This window comes from Adiantum capillus-veneris, chromosome 25 (genome assembly GCF_014529385.1).
Source record: "Adiantum capillus-veneris isolate H3 chromosome 25, ASM1452938v2, whole genome shotgun sequence".
Taxonomy (NCBI): Eukaryota; Viridiplantae; Streptophyta; class Polypodiopsida; order Polypodiales; family Pteridaceae; genus Adiantum; species Adiantum capillus-veneris.
Window position 1 is genome coordinate 23,269,323 of NC_140955.1, and position 20,007 is coordinate 23,289,329.

At 41.0% G+C, this 20,007-nt stretch overlaps 1 protein-coding gene and 2 pseudogenes across 1 annotated transcript; 1 reads left to right on the forward strand and 2 right to left on the reverse strand.

Annotated features, from left to right (window-relative positions):
• Nucleotides 1–1,462: 1,462 nt before the first annotated feature.
• Nucleotides 1,463–2,517, reverse strand: LOC147424568 (uncharacterized; annotated as a pseudogene).
• A 490-nt stretch (nt 2,518–3,007) lies between these two features.
• On the forward strand, nt 3,008–19,999 carry LOC147424569 (uncharacterized; annotated as a pseudogene).
• LOC147424570 (uncharacterized) lies at nt 3,360–4,111 on the reverse strand. Its single transcript, XM_086499392.1, has 2 exons — nt 3,480–4,111; nt 3,360–3,378 (listed from the first exon to the last, which is right to left on the reverse strand). Exons 1-2 carry the CDS (start codon nt 4,109–4,111, stop codon nt 3,360–3,362), a joined length of 651 nt encoding a protein of 216 aa, XP_086355518.1.
• Nucleotides 20,000–20,007: the final 8 nt, after the last annotated feature.

Genomic DNA, 20,007 nt, shown 5'->3' on the forward strand with positions numbered 1-20,007 from the left:
GTTGGAGATATCTTGTAGCTGAAATCTTAGTAATACTCGACTACGCTTAACTTTATGTTTATTCCATTTTTGTAACAAACTATGTACGCTCCATTTTCTTTTCTTTTTTTTTTCCTCAACACCATGTAGGAAATTTACTGAGTATTTTCAGTTCTAGGTTATATTTATCTCCACTCTCTCCTTAAGTTAGTATTTACCACACTTTTTGAAGAATTGATTAGCTCCAAGAGCGTGTTACTGAAGTGAGAAGAAACCAAAGAGTCCCATAAAATTTATCATTAGTAAAATGGCCATAGTCATCCGAAGGCCAACACATAGACTACCTATATACCTGCACAACAATCGTGACATGCTTGTCATATGTTTAGGCATAAACATCCATTACTTCTTTGTCATTAAAACCATAAACATAAATCTTTTCAACATGAGAAAGATTATAATTACAATCTTCTACAAAGACACACAAATAATCCACTCACACTTCTCATACATAGATCATGACTAGAGAGAGAGAGAGAGTGTGTGCCTGTTCAAACATGAAAAATGACACTCTAAAATAACTAGTGCACAAAAGCAAACTTTTCCAGTTCTCATCAAGGAAAAAACCAAAAATAATACTCTTCAAATTGCTTACTGACTGAACACCTAAATTTTGCCGACTGAAAGTGAGAGAATGTGGTTTGATTTGACTCATTGCAAAGAGCCTTCGACTGCAAAAAGTACACATAAATAACTTGGTTTGTCATAAAACATCATGATCTCCATACACCACCTAGGTTAGGTGGAAATAGAGAAAGAGGGAATAGAGGAAAGGGAGGGGGGGAGAGTAGGTTGTTGTGGATAGCTAGTACAACAAAAATAAGTTGCCAAAGTAGGATATAGATGATAGATAAAAAGAAAAACATACTCATATCGCTAGCATATGTTTTCCATACAAGGCCTAAAACATCTAGTTCTATATAGGGTGAATTTGATAGCTAAAAGTTGAAACTAGCTTAAGCAGCCACTAGCGCACGTCTTCCATGCAAGGCTTGGAATAACTCTATATTTGAGAGAGCATCTTGATGTATAAATGCATGAACATTTGCATCCAATCCAAGAGTCCTTTAAAAATACAAAGTATATATGCTTGCATGGAATATAGGTACTTGCCTTTGCATCGCGTCTCACAAAGTCCTCACATGTACACCGTGGAAATTGACTTATTGTGATGGAATATGAAATCCCACGTGCTTTTGATCCCTCTGACTCCAAGACGAACACGTGCACTTCGTTTGGGACTATTATACTCTCTCTAAGAATAGTTGCATGCATTTTAGTTGCCAAGCCAATCTTATCCTTGAAATCTTTGGTGAGTTTGCTTCTCGACTTGACCAATCTACCATCCCTCTTTTGTGGCCGTGCTGCACTTGCAGGAGGTTGAGATCGAAAGCTTTCTACAACTGTACCTTCTTGAGAGCCATCATCCAAAACAAAGCCTGAATTTTGCAATAAACTTGTCTCTTCTAAAGATAGAAACATTCCCTTTGAGATGGGCCACACCTCAGGTGCAGGACCTGGTGGAAAAATAACAGATCCATGCACATTCCAAGCATGTTGCACATTGCTATTGCAAAACCAAATGACCTGCTCATGTGTGCCACCTGGGTAGCTTCTTCTTCCCTTGAAGCAAGGGGCAGGAACACCATGCAATGTCATTCCCCATTTATGTTGATCTCAACCCGACACCTCTCACCTACATCAACAAGAAAAATTTTAAGACCATATAGGAAAGGTTAGCAACCAAAAATGATAGATTCAATGTTGTACTTCTAACATGTCTCCTTGATTAACCCAAAACAACTCACTTTAGCCTTAGGAGGTGCTCTCCTAATGGCCCAAGTGGACTCTGCAACTTCAAACTCCTTTACTTGATGTACTTTGAAGCTTGGACATTGTGGAATAGCTCTAGAGGTTGCCAATGGTATTAAATTCAGGTCTATGACTGTTAGTCTCATGAATCGGAGTTGAGTGATCCAACTTTCTTTTTCAACACAAACTTAGTTGCTCCATGGGCTGTCTCATATACTCCGAAGAGGCAAGACCTACTGCATCCATTGTAGAAGAAATCAAATCAATAACCTTCTTCTCAATAGCTCGAGTTGTGTGTCCTTCCATTAGCCTTTCAGTTAGTTGTTTCAAGTCCGGACGAGTACCATGATATTTTCCATCCATAAAAGACTTATATTTTGTACTTTGTTGCATTGCTAAGCATAAGTCAACAGCGGTAGCCTCATACAATGAGACATACTTTGTTGCTCCATGTGCAGCACAAATACTTGCATGTTTAGATTCAAATAGGTTAGTTGATGGTACAAATCCCAAATCCTTATGTTGTGTAAGAAATTGATCAATCCAATGTGATGCTCGTGAATCCCACCATGAAAGCCATAGTTGCAAGCTTTGTAGTTGTCCCTCAATAATTGGGTTGTCAGTCCAATACTTTTGTATATCTTGCTTACATCGTTCCTTCTCCATCTCAGTAGTGCACTTCTCCACTGCCTGCACATATACTTGTGCTCTTCTTGAAAGGCTGGCTTAATGCACTTCTTTACTGTGATCCACCATATTTGTCTCCCAATGAAACTTGCAAGACCTCTCTTTCTCCTCCACCTTATTATACGGACCACCAAAGTAGACTGTGCGCACTGCAATCCAATTTTGTTGAGCCTCATCTGACATGAAACCTCTAAATTGAGGAAGTGGAAAACCATTTTGCACCATTTGGTTGTTTAACATTTTCCAAAATTGAACCTGAGCATGGTTCTTGCACCTTAAACTCACAAGTTGCAATTGTGAGCAACTCATGTACATGTGGATCATATACATGGGCTCCCATTGTGCACCACCCCTTCACTCGATGCACATGATCAAAATGCACCCATTGGCCCTCCAATGAACCACCTGGTTGCATTCAATTAACAAGATCCACTCTTGAACCTGGACACTTAGATGACATCTTAAACACATGTGGATGGCTATCATTACCAAGTTGATCAGGAAAAAGAACACTTTGGATAAATGGATATATGCATCTTTGTTTCAGTCTCAAAATAGCATCCAATCCACTGTCCCCTTGAAGAAAATATTTTCTAGCAGCCTGGATGGACCTTTTGATTCGAGCTTTTTGAGAGATAGCAGTAATTTGATATAGTACTTTGTGCAAGTAACCCTCTGAATAAGTCTTGTGAGAAGCACCATCCTCATGAATCAGCAGCTCCATGATCAAGTCCCTTGTGACTGAGACTTGCTTACATGTGCTAGAAGGCTCAATGGTTGCCCCCGTGAACACCTTCTTGTGAACAACCTCCTCCACCTTTTCAGATAACCCCTTTGCCACTGGATGATTATGAAAGACCATGTGTATGGCACATCTTGTTGTGCCATCTCTATCTCGAGGGATACAATAGTATATGAATGCTTGACAAGTTTTGATGCACTCTGGTGATTCACCACAGTGCTTACAAAGAAGAACTCCAATTTCTTTGTTCAATGGTCCAACAGGTAATGCAGAGTGAAGCTTGCCTTTCCACTGAGTCTCACTCACTGCTCCAAACATATTTACACAAGCACAATCAATGTTATAACACCTTAAGTGTCCACAACACCTACTTATTCTCATTATTTCTTTAAAGGCATCAACAGAGCTGGACTTGTATGTTGTCCAAACGTGTCCATCAAGCCTTTGCTCCATGCCTTTCATATTAGAACCATCTTTGCAAGTTGGAAGCTCTAACAAACAGTAGCCGTCATATTCAAGCGGAAGCTCATCAAGTTTTTGACTAACTTGTGTTGAAGAAAGAGCAACATGAAGAGAGCTAAACAGTGGAAACTTCTGAAGGCTTGAAAGAATGCTAATCTCTTTTTCTACCAATTTTTGTACTTTCCGCTTTTCTAGCTTGTAAACACCTCCATTGTTATCATGAAGCTTATACCCATCACTTCCATCCTCCAATGAAACTATAGAGAGAGACACAACTACATTATCTATAGAAGTTGCTTCAGATAGAATAATGTCTTGGTCTGCAAGTTCAAAATACTCCTTTAGAGCACTGAGACTAATATCACACATCTTTGTGTCATATCTAATTGAGAGAACTCTCTCTTCATATGTAATAAGAACTGAGTGAGGCATTGTAAGAGTGAAGCATCCAAAAAACCCACAGATATCTTGAAAGACAAATGCAGAGCTCAAGACAAGATAGGTTCGCTTTTAATATCCAAAGCCAGATCCATAGAAATCATTTTCTTGAGCCTTGAGCAAATGTCGAGAAAAAGATTGGCATTAGTAATAAATGGGATGGTATTTAAAAAATTCTTGCAATCATCTGTTTGATAGGGATGGACCATGAGTAATAAATAGGATGGTATTTAAAAAGTTCATGCAATCCATGAGAGATAAAAGAACAGGAAAGTAAAAACTTCTATCACAATTCACGAGGAAAGGAAAAGCTTCTGTCACAATTTATGAGGAAAGAAGCTTTTGATTTATGTTCACTTAAATTTTAAAACATTTCCTTTTGGTCTATGCTCATTAAAGATTTAAAACATTTTTCTTTACAGATTATTTTCAATTTTTGAAAAAATTTGAAGATCATTTTCAATTTTTAAATAATATTGTGCAAAAGTCACGCTCTTGACAGGCGCCAGGTCTCTGTTTCTGCAACACTTTGTAGAAACACTTTGTTCTCCAAGAACTGCTCACAGGGGTCTCTATTATTGCATTTGGAAACGCTATTCTAACAAGGCCGGTGAGGGAAAATGAGCTTATTTTTTTCATCTGCTCACCAAGGGTTTCATTGTTGCATTTGGAAAAGAAAATCTCAGAACGCCAGTGAGAGAGGTTTCTTTCTTCTGCTCACCAATGGTTTTGTGGTTGCGTTAGGAAATGCATTGTTGAGAGCGCCGGTGAGACGTGAGCTTGGAACTAGAGAGGGATAGTCCTCACCAAGGCTTGAAGATTTGCATTTGGAAACGCTACTTGGAGAACCCACGTGAGGATACATTTGGAGGAGCTGAGCATACTCGTTCGTAGCAGCACTGACGTTTTGCAGCTGTTCGCACTTTGAAGGAACACATTTGCAGCTGTCCGCAACAGATTTTCAGTTTGCTGAGATCTTTAGTTCGCAGGTTTTGAGTCAAGACAGTTCGCAGCTCGCAGGTTTTGAGTCAAGACAGTTCGCAAATTTTCTGTCAGTTGGAAGCGCAACCAGTTCGCAGTGCAGCCAATCCGCAGCCTTGACACTGTTGCAGCCCAGATACAGTTGTCGGACACTGTTGCAGCCCGGACACTGTTGCAGCATGGATATTGTTGATGTCAGATCAACATTTGCGAGTTATACAAAAGGCCAGACAAGGTAAATAATACTTACAACTTCAATGTGTGATGTGCAGTTAGCAAGACATTGGCTTTTGTAGAGACGGGGCTAGGCAAGGAGGTATTATCCAAAATTGCGATGTTGTCATATGCATGCATGACATGGAGTTTGTGGGAGAATAGTTTATGTAGAGTGCACCCTTTGCACACTGATTTGGAAAAACCTTTTCTTTAAGAAGAGTTATTTTTAAGGTGATGGAAATACTGTTACCACAAGAATGTTCATATCTGATCATCATGCAGCGCTATTCTTAGCTAGAAAAATAACTTACATGGTGACATACTGTCATTTGGCCCTTAGTGATGGTTGACTTACAATCCTTTCATTCCATGCGAAAAGAAACTATGTCACCTGCAACAGAAGCAGTCTCTGTTAAGTACGGTGCAGGCTCTGTTAAGTATGGTGCATGCTTTGTTAATTAAAGTGATCGTTCACTCTTTGTTGCAGGCTTTGTTATTTAAAGTGATCGTTCACTCTTTGTTAAGTATGATGCAGACTTTGTTAAGTATGGTGCATATTGGTTAAAACACTCTTCATTCAAGCATAGAAAAACAATCTAACTTTGGCTGTGGCGTCCATAATAGAGTAGGCTAAGTAAAGGTGCATGGTAGCCAAAAGATAGAAAATAGAGTCCGCATATTGTGATCATAGTGTGCTCACCATGGGGTTGCATCTTGCGTTTCCAAACGCAAGTTTGAAACCTCTGATGAAGCAATGAATTTATTTATTGTGTTGAAGCAATGTGCTTTCAATTTGAAAATTTTTATGGTTTTTCTCTTGCAGGTTTGCAATGGGAAAATCTGCAAAGAGGAAGACAACAAAGTTGACACCCGCCGAGCAAAGTCCCAACAAAAGGTTAAGAAGAAACCGGCTTTTGTATCCGTTGAAGCTGAAGAGATAGATGTTGAAACAAACCCTTTATCTCAACCAACAAATGTCGTGCAGGACAAAGATGTAAACTCTGAAGTTATAGAGGATGATGATGAAGATGAAAACAATGCTCTTATAGCAAGTAATATCCAGTTGGCTGCTGTAGGTGGTGATGTTATTGGTCGTTGCGGGGTATTTCCAGCTGATAGGTGTCCTCGCATACCTCTATGAAGGTTACTACCACATGCCAAAGTAAGAGGTCTCCGAAAAGATGTCAGCTCACTTAAAATTGCATTTTCTATAGAGAACTATATGCCAGAGAAGGGAACGTTTGTGGTCTCCACTTGTCTTTGCAATGGAGAAGAAACCTTGGTAATAGATATCATTAAGGCTTCTTGGGATCCTATGTGGCTGGAAGCAGATATGGAGTTTGAAAAAGAGGTGTCCTTAAAAAGAGAGCTGAAATTTATGTCAAAGAAAATGTTTTTTGTGTGGGAGGGGAATCACAGAACAAAGGCTTGGATGGAAGTTATAATCGAACTTTTCAAAGAGGGTAAATCAAGACATGTGAGAGTTATGTGCACTCTCATAGATCCAAGGAAGGTTCCAGAGATATCCCTTCTTGCTTCTTTGCAACGCATGACAGGACAAAGGCTTGGATGGAAGTTATAATCGAACTTTTCAAAGAGGGTAAATCAAGACATGTGAGAGTTATGTGCACTCTCATAGATCCAAGGAAGGTTCCAGAGATAGCCCTTCTTGCTTCTTTGCAACGCATGAACGTGTAAGTTTTTTTTTTGTAATTTTTGTTGTAAATTGTTCTCTCAAAGGTTTAATTAATAAGTTATTATATCTTTCTTTATGCAATAAGCTAAATGAGCATGCAATGATTAAACCATTGCTTCGAGATGTGCTAATTAACACCAACAACATATGTGGGAGTAATACAAAGGAGTATATTGAGTCTATAAAGAGGAGGAGAATAAATTATTCAAAGGTTGCAAAACCAAAGAGTCATGGTTTCCATTTTCGAGAGGCTACTTAGCAAGGCTTGTGTTCAGGTACTTAATTAAACCCTTTTTTTGTATTGATAGATTTGGTGTATGCAATTATAACTTTTATTTGTGAGTTATGTAAAGGTTGAATATAACAAGGAAGTTTCATTGGCAACGGAAAAAATTGAAAGAACTATGCTAGAAGAACAAAGGGAGGATACGTTACGAAAGAAGAAGTCGAAGATTCAGAAACAAATTTCAGATAGAATTGGCAAGGTATCTTTATTTTGATAAGACAAGTAATTGAGCTTATTTTTCATTTTGAGAATTTAGGTATTTATAATTAAACTTCTATCAAGTTTTACTTTGCATACGTCCCAAACTTGGTGAGCAATGGAAAAAGACATTGTTTGATTTGCAATTTAAGGGTAAAGACTCATATGTGACATTGGAGAAACTTAGAATGCTTGCAACTTCTGATTTACAACCTGAAAAAAGAGTTAGAATTTTGAAACTATTAGAAGCTCCAAGAATTACAAGGGAGCAATACTTGATACCTACGAGAGAAGCTGATTTTAAAGGGTAAGTCAATTTATCATTTAGAAGTATTGGAAGACATTGGTATATCTAAATGCTAAATTCATGTTTTTGCATGTTATTTTGTGTGACAGTTGGTTGGGGAGAGAAATATTTTTGGATAGGGTTGAAAGCGTGGCCATGTCCTTACTTGAATCTTCACTTGAAAGCATGGAGGAGCCACCGACAATGCCACTAGACCCTACTTTAAGAAAGTATTTTGATGGAGTGAAGTTGGAAGCCCGTAAGTATATGTTTCAAATGTTGAGAAGTAGAGATGTAAGAGGGGATCTCAAATCAGGAAAAAGTGGTAATGAGACAAAGGAGAATAAATCCATGGAACTTGAAAAAGCGGCACAACGTATTGTTTTTAGGTAAATTAAATGCTCTTTTTAGCTTTGACTGTTTTTTGTGTGCATTGATGTGAATGTTTTTTTGAATCATTAGGAAAAATATGAACCGTCTAGGGGCCCTTTGGGATTAAGGTTAATTAGAGGCCAGCCAATGAGAAGAGGGTGGTGGACACACTCTATGCCCTCAAAAATGTAAGGGGACAAAGTAGCCTTACACTTCTTAAATGGGCTCTTACCTAGTGAGAAGGCGTGGTGGAGGGGGTTTGGGGGCCATATGGAACCTCCAACTTCCCTCCTTTTTGATCCGGTTTTGAAAAAATCCCAAAAATTTGAAATTTTTCAAAATTTTCAAAACTCAAATTTTACTTGTTAAAATCCCCCTAAATTTATTTTATGATCAAAAAAGCATTTTTTGACCTCAAAAAGTCAAAACGTGCACCCAAAAACCCTAAAATTCAAATTTTTAAAAAAACTTTTGAAAAATATTTTTTTACTATCCAGAGCTCCCCCAAAAGCAATCCTTAGGCAAAAAAGTTATTTTCTCTCTCTAGAACCCCTTTTCCAACCCCTCCTTGGTTGCAACCATCACACTCATCCTCTACTCCAACACTCTCTCTCTCTACACCATCTCCATTGCTGCAGCAAGGAAGCTCCTCTCTCCTCCCCTACCACGTTCCATTGCCACACCAAGCAAGGGTTATCCACCTTCTCCTCCCATTGCCACAAGGGTTAACCACCTTCTTATATCACTTTATCCCACCTACATTGTAGCAATAAGCAAGGTCCATCTCCTCCTCCTAGTTTTCTTTGCTCAACCATGGCCAACTCTACTTCGCAAAGGCGGCCAAAGGATGAGGTCACAGCAGTTGCATGCCACAACACTAGAGGTGTAGATGATGAGTGGGTGCCACAAGAGTTCACCAAAGGTGCTTGGGTATACATGCAACCATCTGCTATTGGCCCTCATCGTGTGCAGAATCGTGCAAACTTGGATCTTCATTGGAAAGGAAAGCTCCTTGGCTTCAAGAACCGCAAAGACAAGGGGACCGTAGCCATTGTGCAACATGTTTTCTCAATGTCAACCATGCACTTACAACAACCACCTCGATTTCCAACACATTGTAAGTACATGTTTTGAGAATATAAAGCTAGGTGTGAAATCACAGTGTAATGTTATTATGGATTCATAATTAACATTTTTCATGCATTTATAGTCATATTTCCATCCACGTTGGTGGAGGAGCAGCCACTACATAGTCTCTCCGGCACATTCAATGCTATACATGCGGATATTGGAGCAATAATGTTCCCACATCTTTGCCCAACCAAACTGGTTCAAAGAAGGATTTTCTTCTATTCTCACTCCTATATTGTCCCTACTTCTACACAAGCGTTTGGAACACTTGAACCCATCAAAGTAACTTCCTTATTAAGTATGGAGTGGCCAGTCCCAGATTTGTGGTCGGTAGCATCTTTCAAGCAAAAGATGATAATAGATGTCCAAAAATCTTTGAAATACTTTAAAGCTTCTAGGTCTGTGGGCTTGAGTTGGTGTTTACCTATTCATTGTTTTGTGCACGTTTTTAAAGAGTTTGGATTTGTGGAGACTACCACAATGCTTGTATGTAAAGATGTGCATTACGAGGAATTAGGAAGGCTTTTAGAAGAGGATTGGGGTTTTGTGGAGGGCATGCACAACGGGGACCGGTACCGTTGTAAGGTTAGAGCTTCAGGTATTGGAATGCGCTATTTGAAATCCCGTACCTCTTTGTACATACGATTTCACTATGATCGTTGGATGTGCAAAAGTTGGAGTGTGGACTCCCTTACAGAGTGTAGACGGCACTATTGCAAGCTTTGACATTGCAATGAAGATGTCCAATGATGCTTTGGAGGCAGGCCAAGTGAACAAGCATTGGACTCTCAGTAATGTGCGAGAACATTCGGTTATTATGGGTTTTGAGGCCCTTCAACAAGCACAATTTCGTTTACAAGGTCACAAGGTAAGAATCCTTCCACCACATTTTCAATACATCATGGTTTGTCAATCATTGGATGCTTATTGTAATGAATGTCCGCAAATTGGGAAGAGAATGGAAGACAAATTGAAGGTCGAGGAGGACTGGGGATGGATGGAACTATGCTATCGATCTTTTAACTTTGTAACTCTTGCAATTTTCAAAACGATCCCCGATGTAATCAACATGATTTTCTTCGGCAAATTATGTCTTTGAATATAATTTTTCGCATTGAGATGAGAAATCATTTTTTGGTAAAAGTGCCTTTTTTATGTCTTTAAAAAAGGGTCCATTATAAAAGGGGGGCCGCCTAACTCATTCACTATTTTCACTTTTGCAACTCTTGAGCTCCTCCACTCTCTATCTACACCCCAGGCTAGACATGGATGCTTCCACAGTCTCTGCATCTGCACCCACATCCACCCCTTTTTCATGCTTCATCCTCTTCCTCGAGGACACCAAATACAAAGGGAAGATGGACCTCCACACCTTTTTTACTCATGTCCCTGACCTTGACGCCAAAATTGCCCTTCACATGGATAAATTTGCCGAGATTTTTGCGTTCATGATGGAGCACATCATAAAATATTCTGTATCTATCTCCCCACATGCAGGGATCTGGGTGCCTTGTGATCTTTTGTGCTATATACACAAAGGTGATCGCCCATTCTCCAAGCGGTTGCAACGATTCCGAGAAATTGCCACCGATGCAGGCCATTACTTGGACGAGCAAGCCCCGGGGATGTCAGTGCTCAAGAAGCGCAAGTTGGGGGTGGAGTATCTTTCTCAGCTTGCAACATTTATCTTCTTGGTGAGCGAGGAACCTGATTTGGAGGAGCTCCGCTTACCACACCTTTAGGTTGGGTCCTTTATTAAGGACACCAAGGAGCAGCAGGTTATCCCCATGAACCTTGCAGCGGAAGGAAAGACACTCCGGCCCGAGTACCCCAGGAGTCTCGAGGAAGTGGTTGAGAAATCTATAGCTATGGCTGGCCCTAGTGACACTCCAGTGCCACTACCACTGACGGATGCGGCTATCCCAGAGGTAGAAATCAGTCACTTCTCCTCAGTGGTAGTGGATGGGGAGGAGTATGTGTTTATGCATGATTTGGAGAAAGCATTTGGCCTGCGCATGGATGAATGCTTGAGCGTGCTATGCAACAACATCAAATGTCCCTTAGACAATACGCCAGATGCCCTAGAAAGCAAGCTCTTGCCAGTTGGGGACTCTGTTGCTGACACTATTGCAGTTGTATGTGTGGAGGTCCTGGCAGCAGAGCAGTTGCACGTGGCTGAGGAAGAATTCCAAGCCACGCAAGCCAAGGTTGAGGTTGCTAGGATGCCTATGCCATTCTGCAACCTCCCATCTGATGATCCAAAGCTCGTAGCTACGGTGCATGGGAGCATTGACTTGGATGCAAAGGGCAACAGGGAGGAGGATGACAAGGAGCAGGAGGTAAACTGTATCCTACTTTTCATGTTACTATTTTATCCTTCATTGTCTTTTTTCTCAACCTTCATCGGTTTATGACAGGACGTCGTGGAGCTTGATGATTTTCAAGTGGATGGGCTTTGGACCTCAAGCTTCCCTTGCGCATTACCTAGGACAACTCCCCCCTGGCAATGTGGCCATTATCCATAATGAATTTACTCCCCAAGCCCATTTTATGACTTGGTCATTGAAAGCTTTGAGCAAGTTTTTGTGTTTGAGCACCATTGATCAAACTGCACATCAAGTGTTCCTAGTGCGTAGATCCCTTGTATGCACAGCGTTTGGCACTGGCTTTCGTGGTAAAGTGCTTGGCCAAATAGGGATACATGCTTCCATTGGCTCAACTGACCCAAAGGCCATAGCATAGTCCCTCTTGACTGGGGAGTTGCCTTACGTGCAAAATAGGCGCCAGGAAATAGTCAAGAAAATTATGAACTCCTCAGATACATGATGTAAAATCACTGTTTTGGAAGTAATAAAAAATATTTGGAATTGTCTCTCTATCTTGCAAATTCTTCTAAATGTGATTTGTCAATCTTGAAAATTGTTGTAATTGGTGATATGTTTCAATAAGCTGTCTTTTTTGCTTGAAGTAACAACACAACGGAAGTTGGATGAACATGATACTGGGGAAAGGATAAAACACATTTGAGTGAGTAGTGGTTTCTTTAAAGTAATGATGCAGAACCAATTCTTTTTAGTTAATTTATGTATTTTAAGTATCCTAGGGGGTAGAGATGCCTACCAGGAGCAAAAAGAAGGCTGGCCACAAGGGCGCACAAATGGCCCATCCACCAGTTTTTGATGGGCCATTTGCGTGCCCTTGTGGCCAGCCTTTTTTTTGCTCCTGGTAGGCATCTGTACCCCCTAGGATACTTAAAAAACACAAATTTATTGAAATCAATTGGTTTTGCATCATTAATTTAAATGGAGCCTTGTGACCACCCTTTTTATGGCAATTTCAGCATATGTTCACACTCAAGGACACTAGAAAAGGTGAAATCAAGTATGAATTTAAGTTTCCAGCACACTATCACCTGCTTTAGCTCTACCTAGTACACCCCTGCACCAAAAAGCCCAATTACATTGGACATTTGAAAAATTCAAATTAATGTTGCATAGACACTTGGTTTCACAATATGTTAACTTTTTTTATATCCTATGGGGAATTCAAAGCTTGAAATGGCCAAAAAAAGGGTGGCCACAAGGCTCCATCTAAAATAATCATGCAAAACCAATTGCTTTTAGTAAATTTGTGTTTTTTAAGCACCCTGGGGGGTAGATAAGCCTACCAGGAGCAAAAAAAAGGCTGGCCACAAGGGCGCGCAAATGACCCATCCAAAACTGATGGATGGGCCATTTGTGCGTCCTTGTGGCCAACCTTTTTTTTGCTCTTGGTAGGCATCTCTATCCCCTAGGATACTTAAAATACATAAATTAACTGAAATTAACTAAAATTACATACAGAACTTGAAATTGCAAAGTCATCTCATTACAAAGATAATAGACACAATAGACACAACTGTTGATCATATTGTCATTGGAAAGTCAAAACATTACAAAGATAAGGGTGTGCAATACAAAAAGAGGGGTAACTTTGGCTAATGCTCGAAGTCTCGTCGCAATCGACGTGCAAGCTGCATATCTTTTGGCTGTATTGTCACTCGCTTTGCATGAATGGCGCATAGTTTGGTATCTTCCAACACCGAAATGATGTGGGCCTCTGCAGCTTCTTGAATAGCCTCTAGCGCTATTGCTTGCATTCTATATTGATTTCCATAGCTTTGAAGCACCTCCTTCACTGTGCGAGCAAAGGGGGTGCCTCGAATCAAAAGCTCTGTAGTCTTCTGGTAGTGGCAGATTTCTGCAAATACCCTTGCTATTTTTCTGTGCCGCTGTGGTTGTCTTGGGGCCACTTGCACATTTGCTAGCTGGCGGCGTTTAGGCTTCTTGAAAAACTTAGACTTGCACATGTTTACATGCTTAGGGGCTGGTTCTGCAGCCTCTTCTAATTCATCATCTTCCCTTGGCTGCCGATCTTGTGGTGTAGGGAGAGCTCCCTGGCCTCGAGGCAGTGTCTTCCCTCCAACGGCCACTCGGTGTGTGCGCGGTATTTCATCTCGCAGCCATGGTGGCTCACTCTCTGATTCAGTGTCTGTATGGACCACCCGAGTCCTGGATGGTCCTGCTTGTGATTGTTAGGCACGACGGCTCCTCCCTATCGAACTCTGTTCTTTGCTGGCCTTGTTCTTCTCTCTAGCACTGGTCACGTTGCTTCATTCTTTTTCTAGGTGTTATATCTTGAGGATGTGGAGATTCAACAGCCCTCGATGACTCTGGTGTCCTACCACCATGCCCACTTCCAGAAGAGTTCCTGGAACAGCCAGGTGTTCGTGGCCATTTTCTTGTGCCTTTAAGCCATGCCAGCTTCTCACATCCTTGGAGGGTGTTTTTGTTGGCAGGCGAATGCTCTTTCGCGATTTGTTTGGTGCGCACCATTTCGTATGGTAAGAGCTCACCTAATCTTAAGAAATGAATGGTTTATGAGAGCATGGAATATTTATAAGGGCCCATTTAAAAAGGGCCCTGTACACACTAATTTTGAAACAAAAAACTATTATTTATGAGGCTTCTCACATCCTTGGAGGGTGTTTTTGTTGGCAGGCGAATGCTCTTTCGCGATTTGTTTGGTGCGCACCATTTCGTATGGTAAGAGCTCACCTAATCTTAAGAAATGAATGGTTTATGAGAGCATGGAATATTTATAAGGGCCCATTTAAAAAGGGCCCTGTTCACACTAATTTTGAAAAAAAAAACTATTATTTTTTAAATAAACATGTCGCTAAGAGTTGGACCTTGCGTTCACGTTTAGTGACTCGCACAGTATCCACTTTGGTCCTTGTCGCACTCTGCATCGCCGCCATGCAGCATGCTTGGTGGGACCTTGCGACATTTGCCACTTGTTGCTATGCTCTTGACAACTCCATTTCCGCACTTCAATAGCAATCTTGGATTGTCGCGTACGCTCCATTGTAAGCTTACGAGCAAATGTTGTGCGAAAAAACTAGTTGAACATCTCCTCTAAATAATTAGATTGCACGATTCCACCACCATGTCGAGTATTTTTGAAGTACACTCCTCTTGCTCGATAATGGGACTTCTCCATGCCTTGAGTGCTAAAAATTTCAAGCGATCCATACTTGTGCATAAAAAATGCACCATGCGCAAACAAGATATGTTGTTCACATGAGTAAACGGTTCACATTATTTAATAAAAACAATCCCTTGTAATAAATACACCATGTAAAATGGCTTACCATATAATGTGTGATGTTATTTTCACCCCAAGAAAGGGTGAAGACCTTGGTAAAATCCGCCAAGGCTTCTTGAAATGATTGGCGTTGTTCTTCTGTTGTGCTGTTAAGGCCCATAAGCTTGACCATTTTATCAAAATGTGCCCAAACTTGCTTGCGCTTGTTTGCAAGCTCGCCATTTGAATCATTGTCAGTAGTAGCTTTACATAACTCCTTCCAAAGCTCCCAAAGGTTACCTGCTTGCTGGTTGGAGCTGTTTTGAGCATCATATCGACTTGGCTTTCCTTGGGAAACTTTCTTCAAAAAGTGTCTAGCTTTTTGTCCACTCATTGACACTTGTTGAGCAATTTCATGGGCCTCCCCTGTGTTCTTTGCAGCAACGATAGACACATTTCCACGGTGACAGCCAATGGAATTCAAGAGTACCTCCACTTTTGATCGCTTCCTGGGACTTTTCCAACGGTTTCATTGTGAAAGCATAGTCAATGTGGAGCTTCAATAGCCTATCAAAAATGCGCATAAATGCGTGTAATGTACAAAAATGTACATTCGATAGAGGAAATGGAAAGATTTTGGATTCCAAGCGTGGTCCTTTTGATCACGGTCTGGGGCATTGAGCATGGGACATCTCAGAATAGACGCTTCCCATTTTCTACCTTCATCTCCGACATCGCGACAATCTAACCCTTGTTCTCCATGCCCTTGCCATGGAAGCATGGAACCGACCTTTGCAGTGCTCTTATGTGATTTTTGTCCATTAGGTTTGTACCCTCGAGTGCAAAATGGACAAGGCATGAGAGAAGAAGCCCCTTGTTTGCAGCCAAGCAAACACTTTATGGTCTTCAAATCCCCACCTAAGTGCCACTCCACATCATAACTACCAAAACCCTCAATCTCCAACTTCTGACCTGCAATTTGGGAGTGTATTACTTATGTGATCCATGGAGTTCTCCCAAAATCCATGAAAGTACTCCATTGGTCTCTTTGGGCACCTCAATAGCACCCAACCACCAAATGTCTTTCTCTGATTGCACGCTAAAAGATGGGGTGGGAGATGGCTCGACTGAATCCCTTCGCTTGGTTTGCAGAAGGGCCTCGTTCATTAGAGTGACACTTAGCCTCTCTAACCTTCGGCCTTTCACTATTTGACACTCATCGAGTTTCAGCACAAAAGCGACTTTTGTGCCAAGCACTACAAAATAAATAGTGCCAAGACCTTAAACTTCAGAGTCTATGATAAGCAATACCAAATAAAAAAGTAAAGTGTGTCACCTTCTTCAGGTAACTCGTAAAATCTAAGTATTGTTAGGAAATAAGACGTAGCTAAATAGATAATTGAGTAGATTACTTAATGGAGAGAGACATATTTATATACACGAGATTATAGAGTAGAGAGAGAGAGAGAGAGTACACACGATATACGTGGTTCACCCAATGTGAGCTACGTCCACGGGAAAGCAGCCACTCAATGGCTTTAGTACTTCAAAATAAGAAGTAGTTTACAAAGGGATTATACCCTTAATGGAGCTCCCGCCTTGCTTCACTCTCACCACCTCACACTCACCTTGTTGCATCAACTTCACACTATGAAATGTGTGTAGAAATAGCCTCCTTTTATAGGCCAAAAGGGCTGCCCTCTCTTATGAGAGACAGCCATGTGTAGCCGCCCTTGTGCGAATAAGTCCAAATCGGACCCTCCAATCCACCCATGTGTGGCCGCCCTTGAGAAGACAAGTCCGCTTTTGAATTTGGCCACCGGCCATTGAATTCGGCCACCGGCCACCGGCCATTGACTTCCGACCACCGGCCATCGGCCATTGACTACCGGCCACCAGCCAACGACCGGTTGTTTTCCGACCACTTTCCGGCCGCCGTCCGGCCATAATATTCCGGTGAAAAAGAATATTCCGGCAAAAAAAAGTCAGTGAAAATTTTGGTTTCCGGTGAGTGATTTTCCTTCACGCACGATGGCTTCTCCTCATAATGGGGGCCTTACAAATGTGCGCTTTTACCACAGAAAATTACAAGGGTAAATCAGGCTCCATACTTAACAAGCATGGCTTCTTGAAGCCTTCTAAGATCCACGAAAATATTGTTCCATATTGTGTAAGGAAAGCCCTTCTCCAAAGGTCTTATGGATTGTTTCTTACCTTTTCCCCTTGTCTTTGTTGCGCACGAGGCATAAAGGGAAGTTGGCATTGTGTCCTCAATGTGTAGATATGTCCCAATGCGGGAGAACACATCTTCGTTTGTGGCCTTCTTTGCGAGCTTGACCTTGTGAGGAACGGGAAATAGGTTTTCCACAATGCCATGTTCTTTGAGGGAATCCTTTAGGAGTTGGAAAATAGCCTGATAGGCTTTGGTGCTGATTTCAGCCTCATCACAAGCTTGTTGCACGTCATCATCACTAACCACATTTCTCAATTTACGCATAAGGTCCTTGGTGACTGTATCCTTAATGTGCTTACCTCCAGGTGATTGTAAGATAGAAATCACATCCTGGGTATTGAGACAACTAGTGAGAAGGTTGACTCGATCATCTTGGCTTGCTCCACCGCATGCCTCCTGGATGAAGTTTCTAGCAGCAAATAAACATAAATGTTAAAAAATAGTGTGAAGTAAGAATGCATCATGCAAGTAAAGACCAAATCACCTTGTGGCTGTAACTCGTTGTTTGCGTGCTCCTCCCAAATGTGCAAGAGTTTCAATGGATCAATACATGCGTTTACATTCCCTTGCACCAAGGGGTGTTTCTTTCAAGTATGTGATGGTGTTGGTAAGCTTCTGGATGTGGGACTCCTTTTCTTGCATTTGTTTTAAGAGTTTTAACCACCCTCTTCAAAGAGGCAACACTCTCTTGTAATGTCGTCGTCTTGAGGTGAAGAGACTGACATTCGTGCATCCACATATGCAAAGAAGCACCTGCACCCATACACAATCGCTTGCAATAGCCTAACAAGCCTGCTTCTCCCCTCCCAAGAAATTGAAGAAATATGGAAAGGCTATTAAACGATGGATGGAAGCGGCTTATAGGATCGTAAGGGTACAAATGGCCATCCACTCAAATGTCAACATTGGTCTCACAAGCAGTGTGACGTTCCTATGATGACCTTTGATCACCCTCACTAGCAGTCTTCGGTGCAAATGCCGTGGGTACGCAAATATGTATACTTTTGGTGTGCGGAGTACGTGGTGGTGGAAGCGAACCATTTTTTATTTTCATGAGCACCATGGAAGCTGTTGCGTGAAGAAGCAAATGATGAAAAGATACAAGGGGAAGGGTAGGGAGGTTGAGGAAGATGGGAGGAGAGAAGGAGGGAGGGGGGGAGGGAGAGATTGGGGAGGAGGAGGAAGATAGGGGCAGGGAGGGAGAGGAGAGGGAGAGAGGAGGGAGGAGGGAGGAGGAGGAGAGAACAAAATGTTTTTTACTTTTTGGGGGAAAAGATTTTTGAAAAAATGGACTTTCTAAGCTTGTGGGTTAAAAAATGGGTCAAAAAATGATTTTTGGATATGTATATATGTTGGGAGGGAGTTTTAAGTAAAAAACAAGTAAAAATGATTTTTTTTTTTTTAAAGTCAAATTTTGACTCTTAGTGACCCACATTTTTGTTGATGTGGTCACACCCCTATGCTTTCTTCACTTTAAAAAAAGCTAGAGAGAGAAAGTAACCCCTTAGGTCCACATCCTACATTTGTCTTAAAAAAAGGCTAGAAAAACCTACTCAAAACTACCTTCTTCAATGCCCTTGCCCCCTAAACCCCACACAACATTAGCTTTAATCCCTAAACATTAGGATTCCTTACAAGGCCCATGCAAGGTTCATATTTCTCCTAATGTATGTGTGTCTATTTAGGTTTTTTAAACACCTTGTCGTCCAGAAGTTTCTTGATGAAATACCAAGTGTTTGCAAGGCATGGTGTAAAGTGGGTGACTCTCCTCTATGCATGTTTCCTTCTACCATGCATGGATTGAGTAAATGGGAGATAGAAAACTGTGCATGGTGGATAGACTTTCTTTCGGGGAATCGTTTAAAGGAGGAGATTGACATGTATGAATTTCATGCTGGTAAGAGATCCACAGCTTCTATGGTTACTTTGGACAAAGAGGCTACAAAGAAAGCATCAAAGAAAGCATCAAAGAAAGACATCGCTAGCAAATCAAAAGGTTAGTCTTTTCTCCTTAAATACAACCATTTGATACAAGTGTTACAAGCTTTTGGGTTCTCTTTGAATGTGTGTCGTTTTATGGGTTTTCTCTATATTAGGTTGTGGTGAGAAAGACACTCATACTCAAGAGATTGCAGAAATTCTTGTAGAAAGTGATATTGTATTAGGTGAGTATTTTTATATAAAAAACATGTCTTTGTGTGCTCTTTTTCTTTCCTAAAGAGTATATTTATGTGTGTGTGTGTAACTTGCAGAAGACTCAACTCTTGCAAAAGAATTTGTGATATATATTCACAATGGGCCATCAAAGATATAATCCTATAGAGACACATGTTTTGAATCTATTTTTGGGTGTTGTATTGGTGATTATATTGAAATGGGTAGAGATTGTGAGAAAGGAAGAAAGAATGAGGCATATGGAAAGATGCATGAGTTTGTCAGCTTGCATGCTTATAAGGACCATCATTATCATCATGGAGGGAACAAAGTGAAATGGGCAGCAGGACTTGTTTTGATAGACTTTCCCACAATCATGGTGGGTAGATGTTGGCGAGGAGGTTCCTTTGTGGGATACGTTGACAGAGGATACGCTATGGTATCTCCATAGGGGCTGCTAGTCTTACTGATGATGGTTGGTTGGTCATGATTAGCCCATTGGATGGTAATCCTACTTACATTGAATTTTGCTTGAAAGATTTTATTTGTTCTTTACTTTAAAAAATTTGTGGTTGAAACTTGTAGGTCCTTGCCTCACTTGGATTGAAAAGTATGCATATTGTCTGGGCCTAGTTGTGGCAAGAAGAGT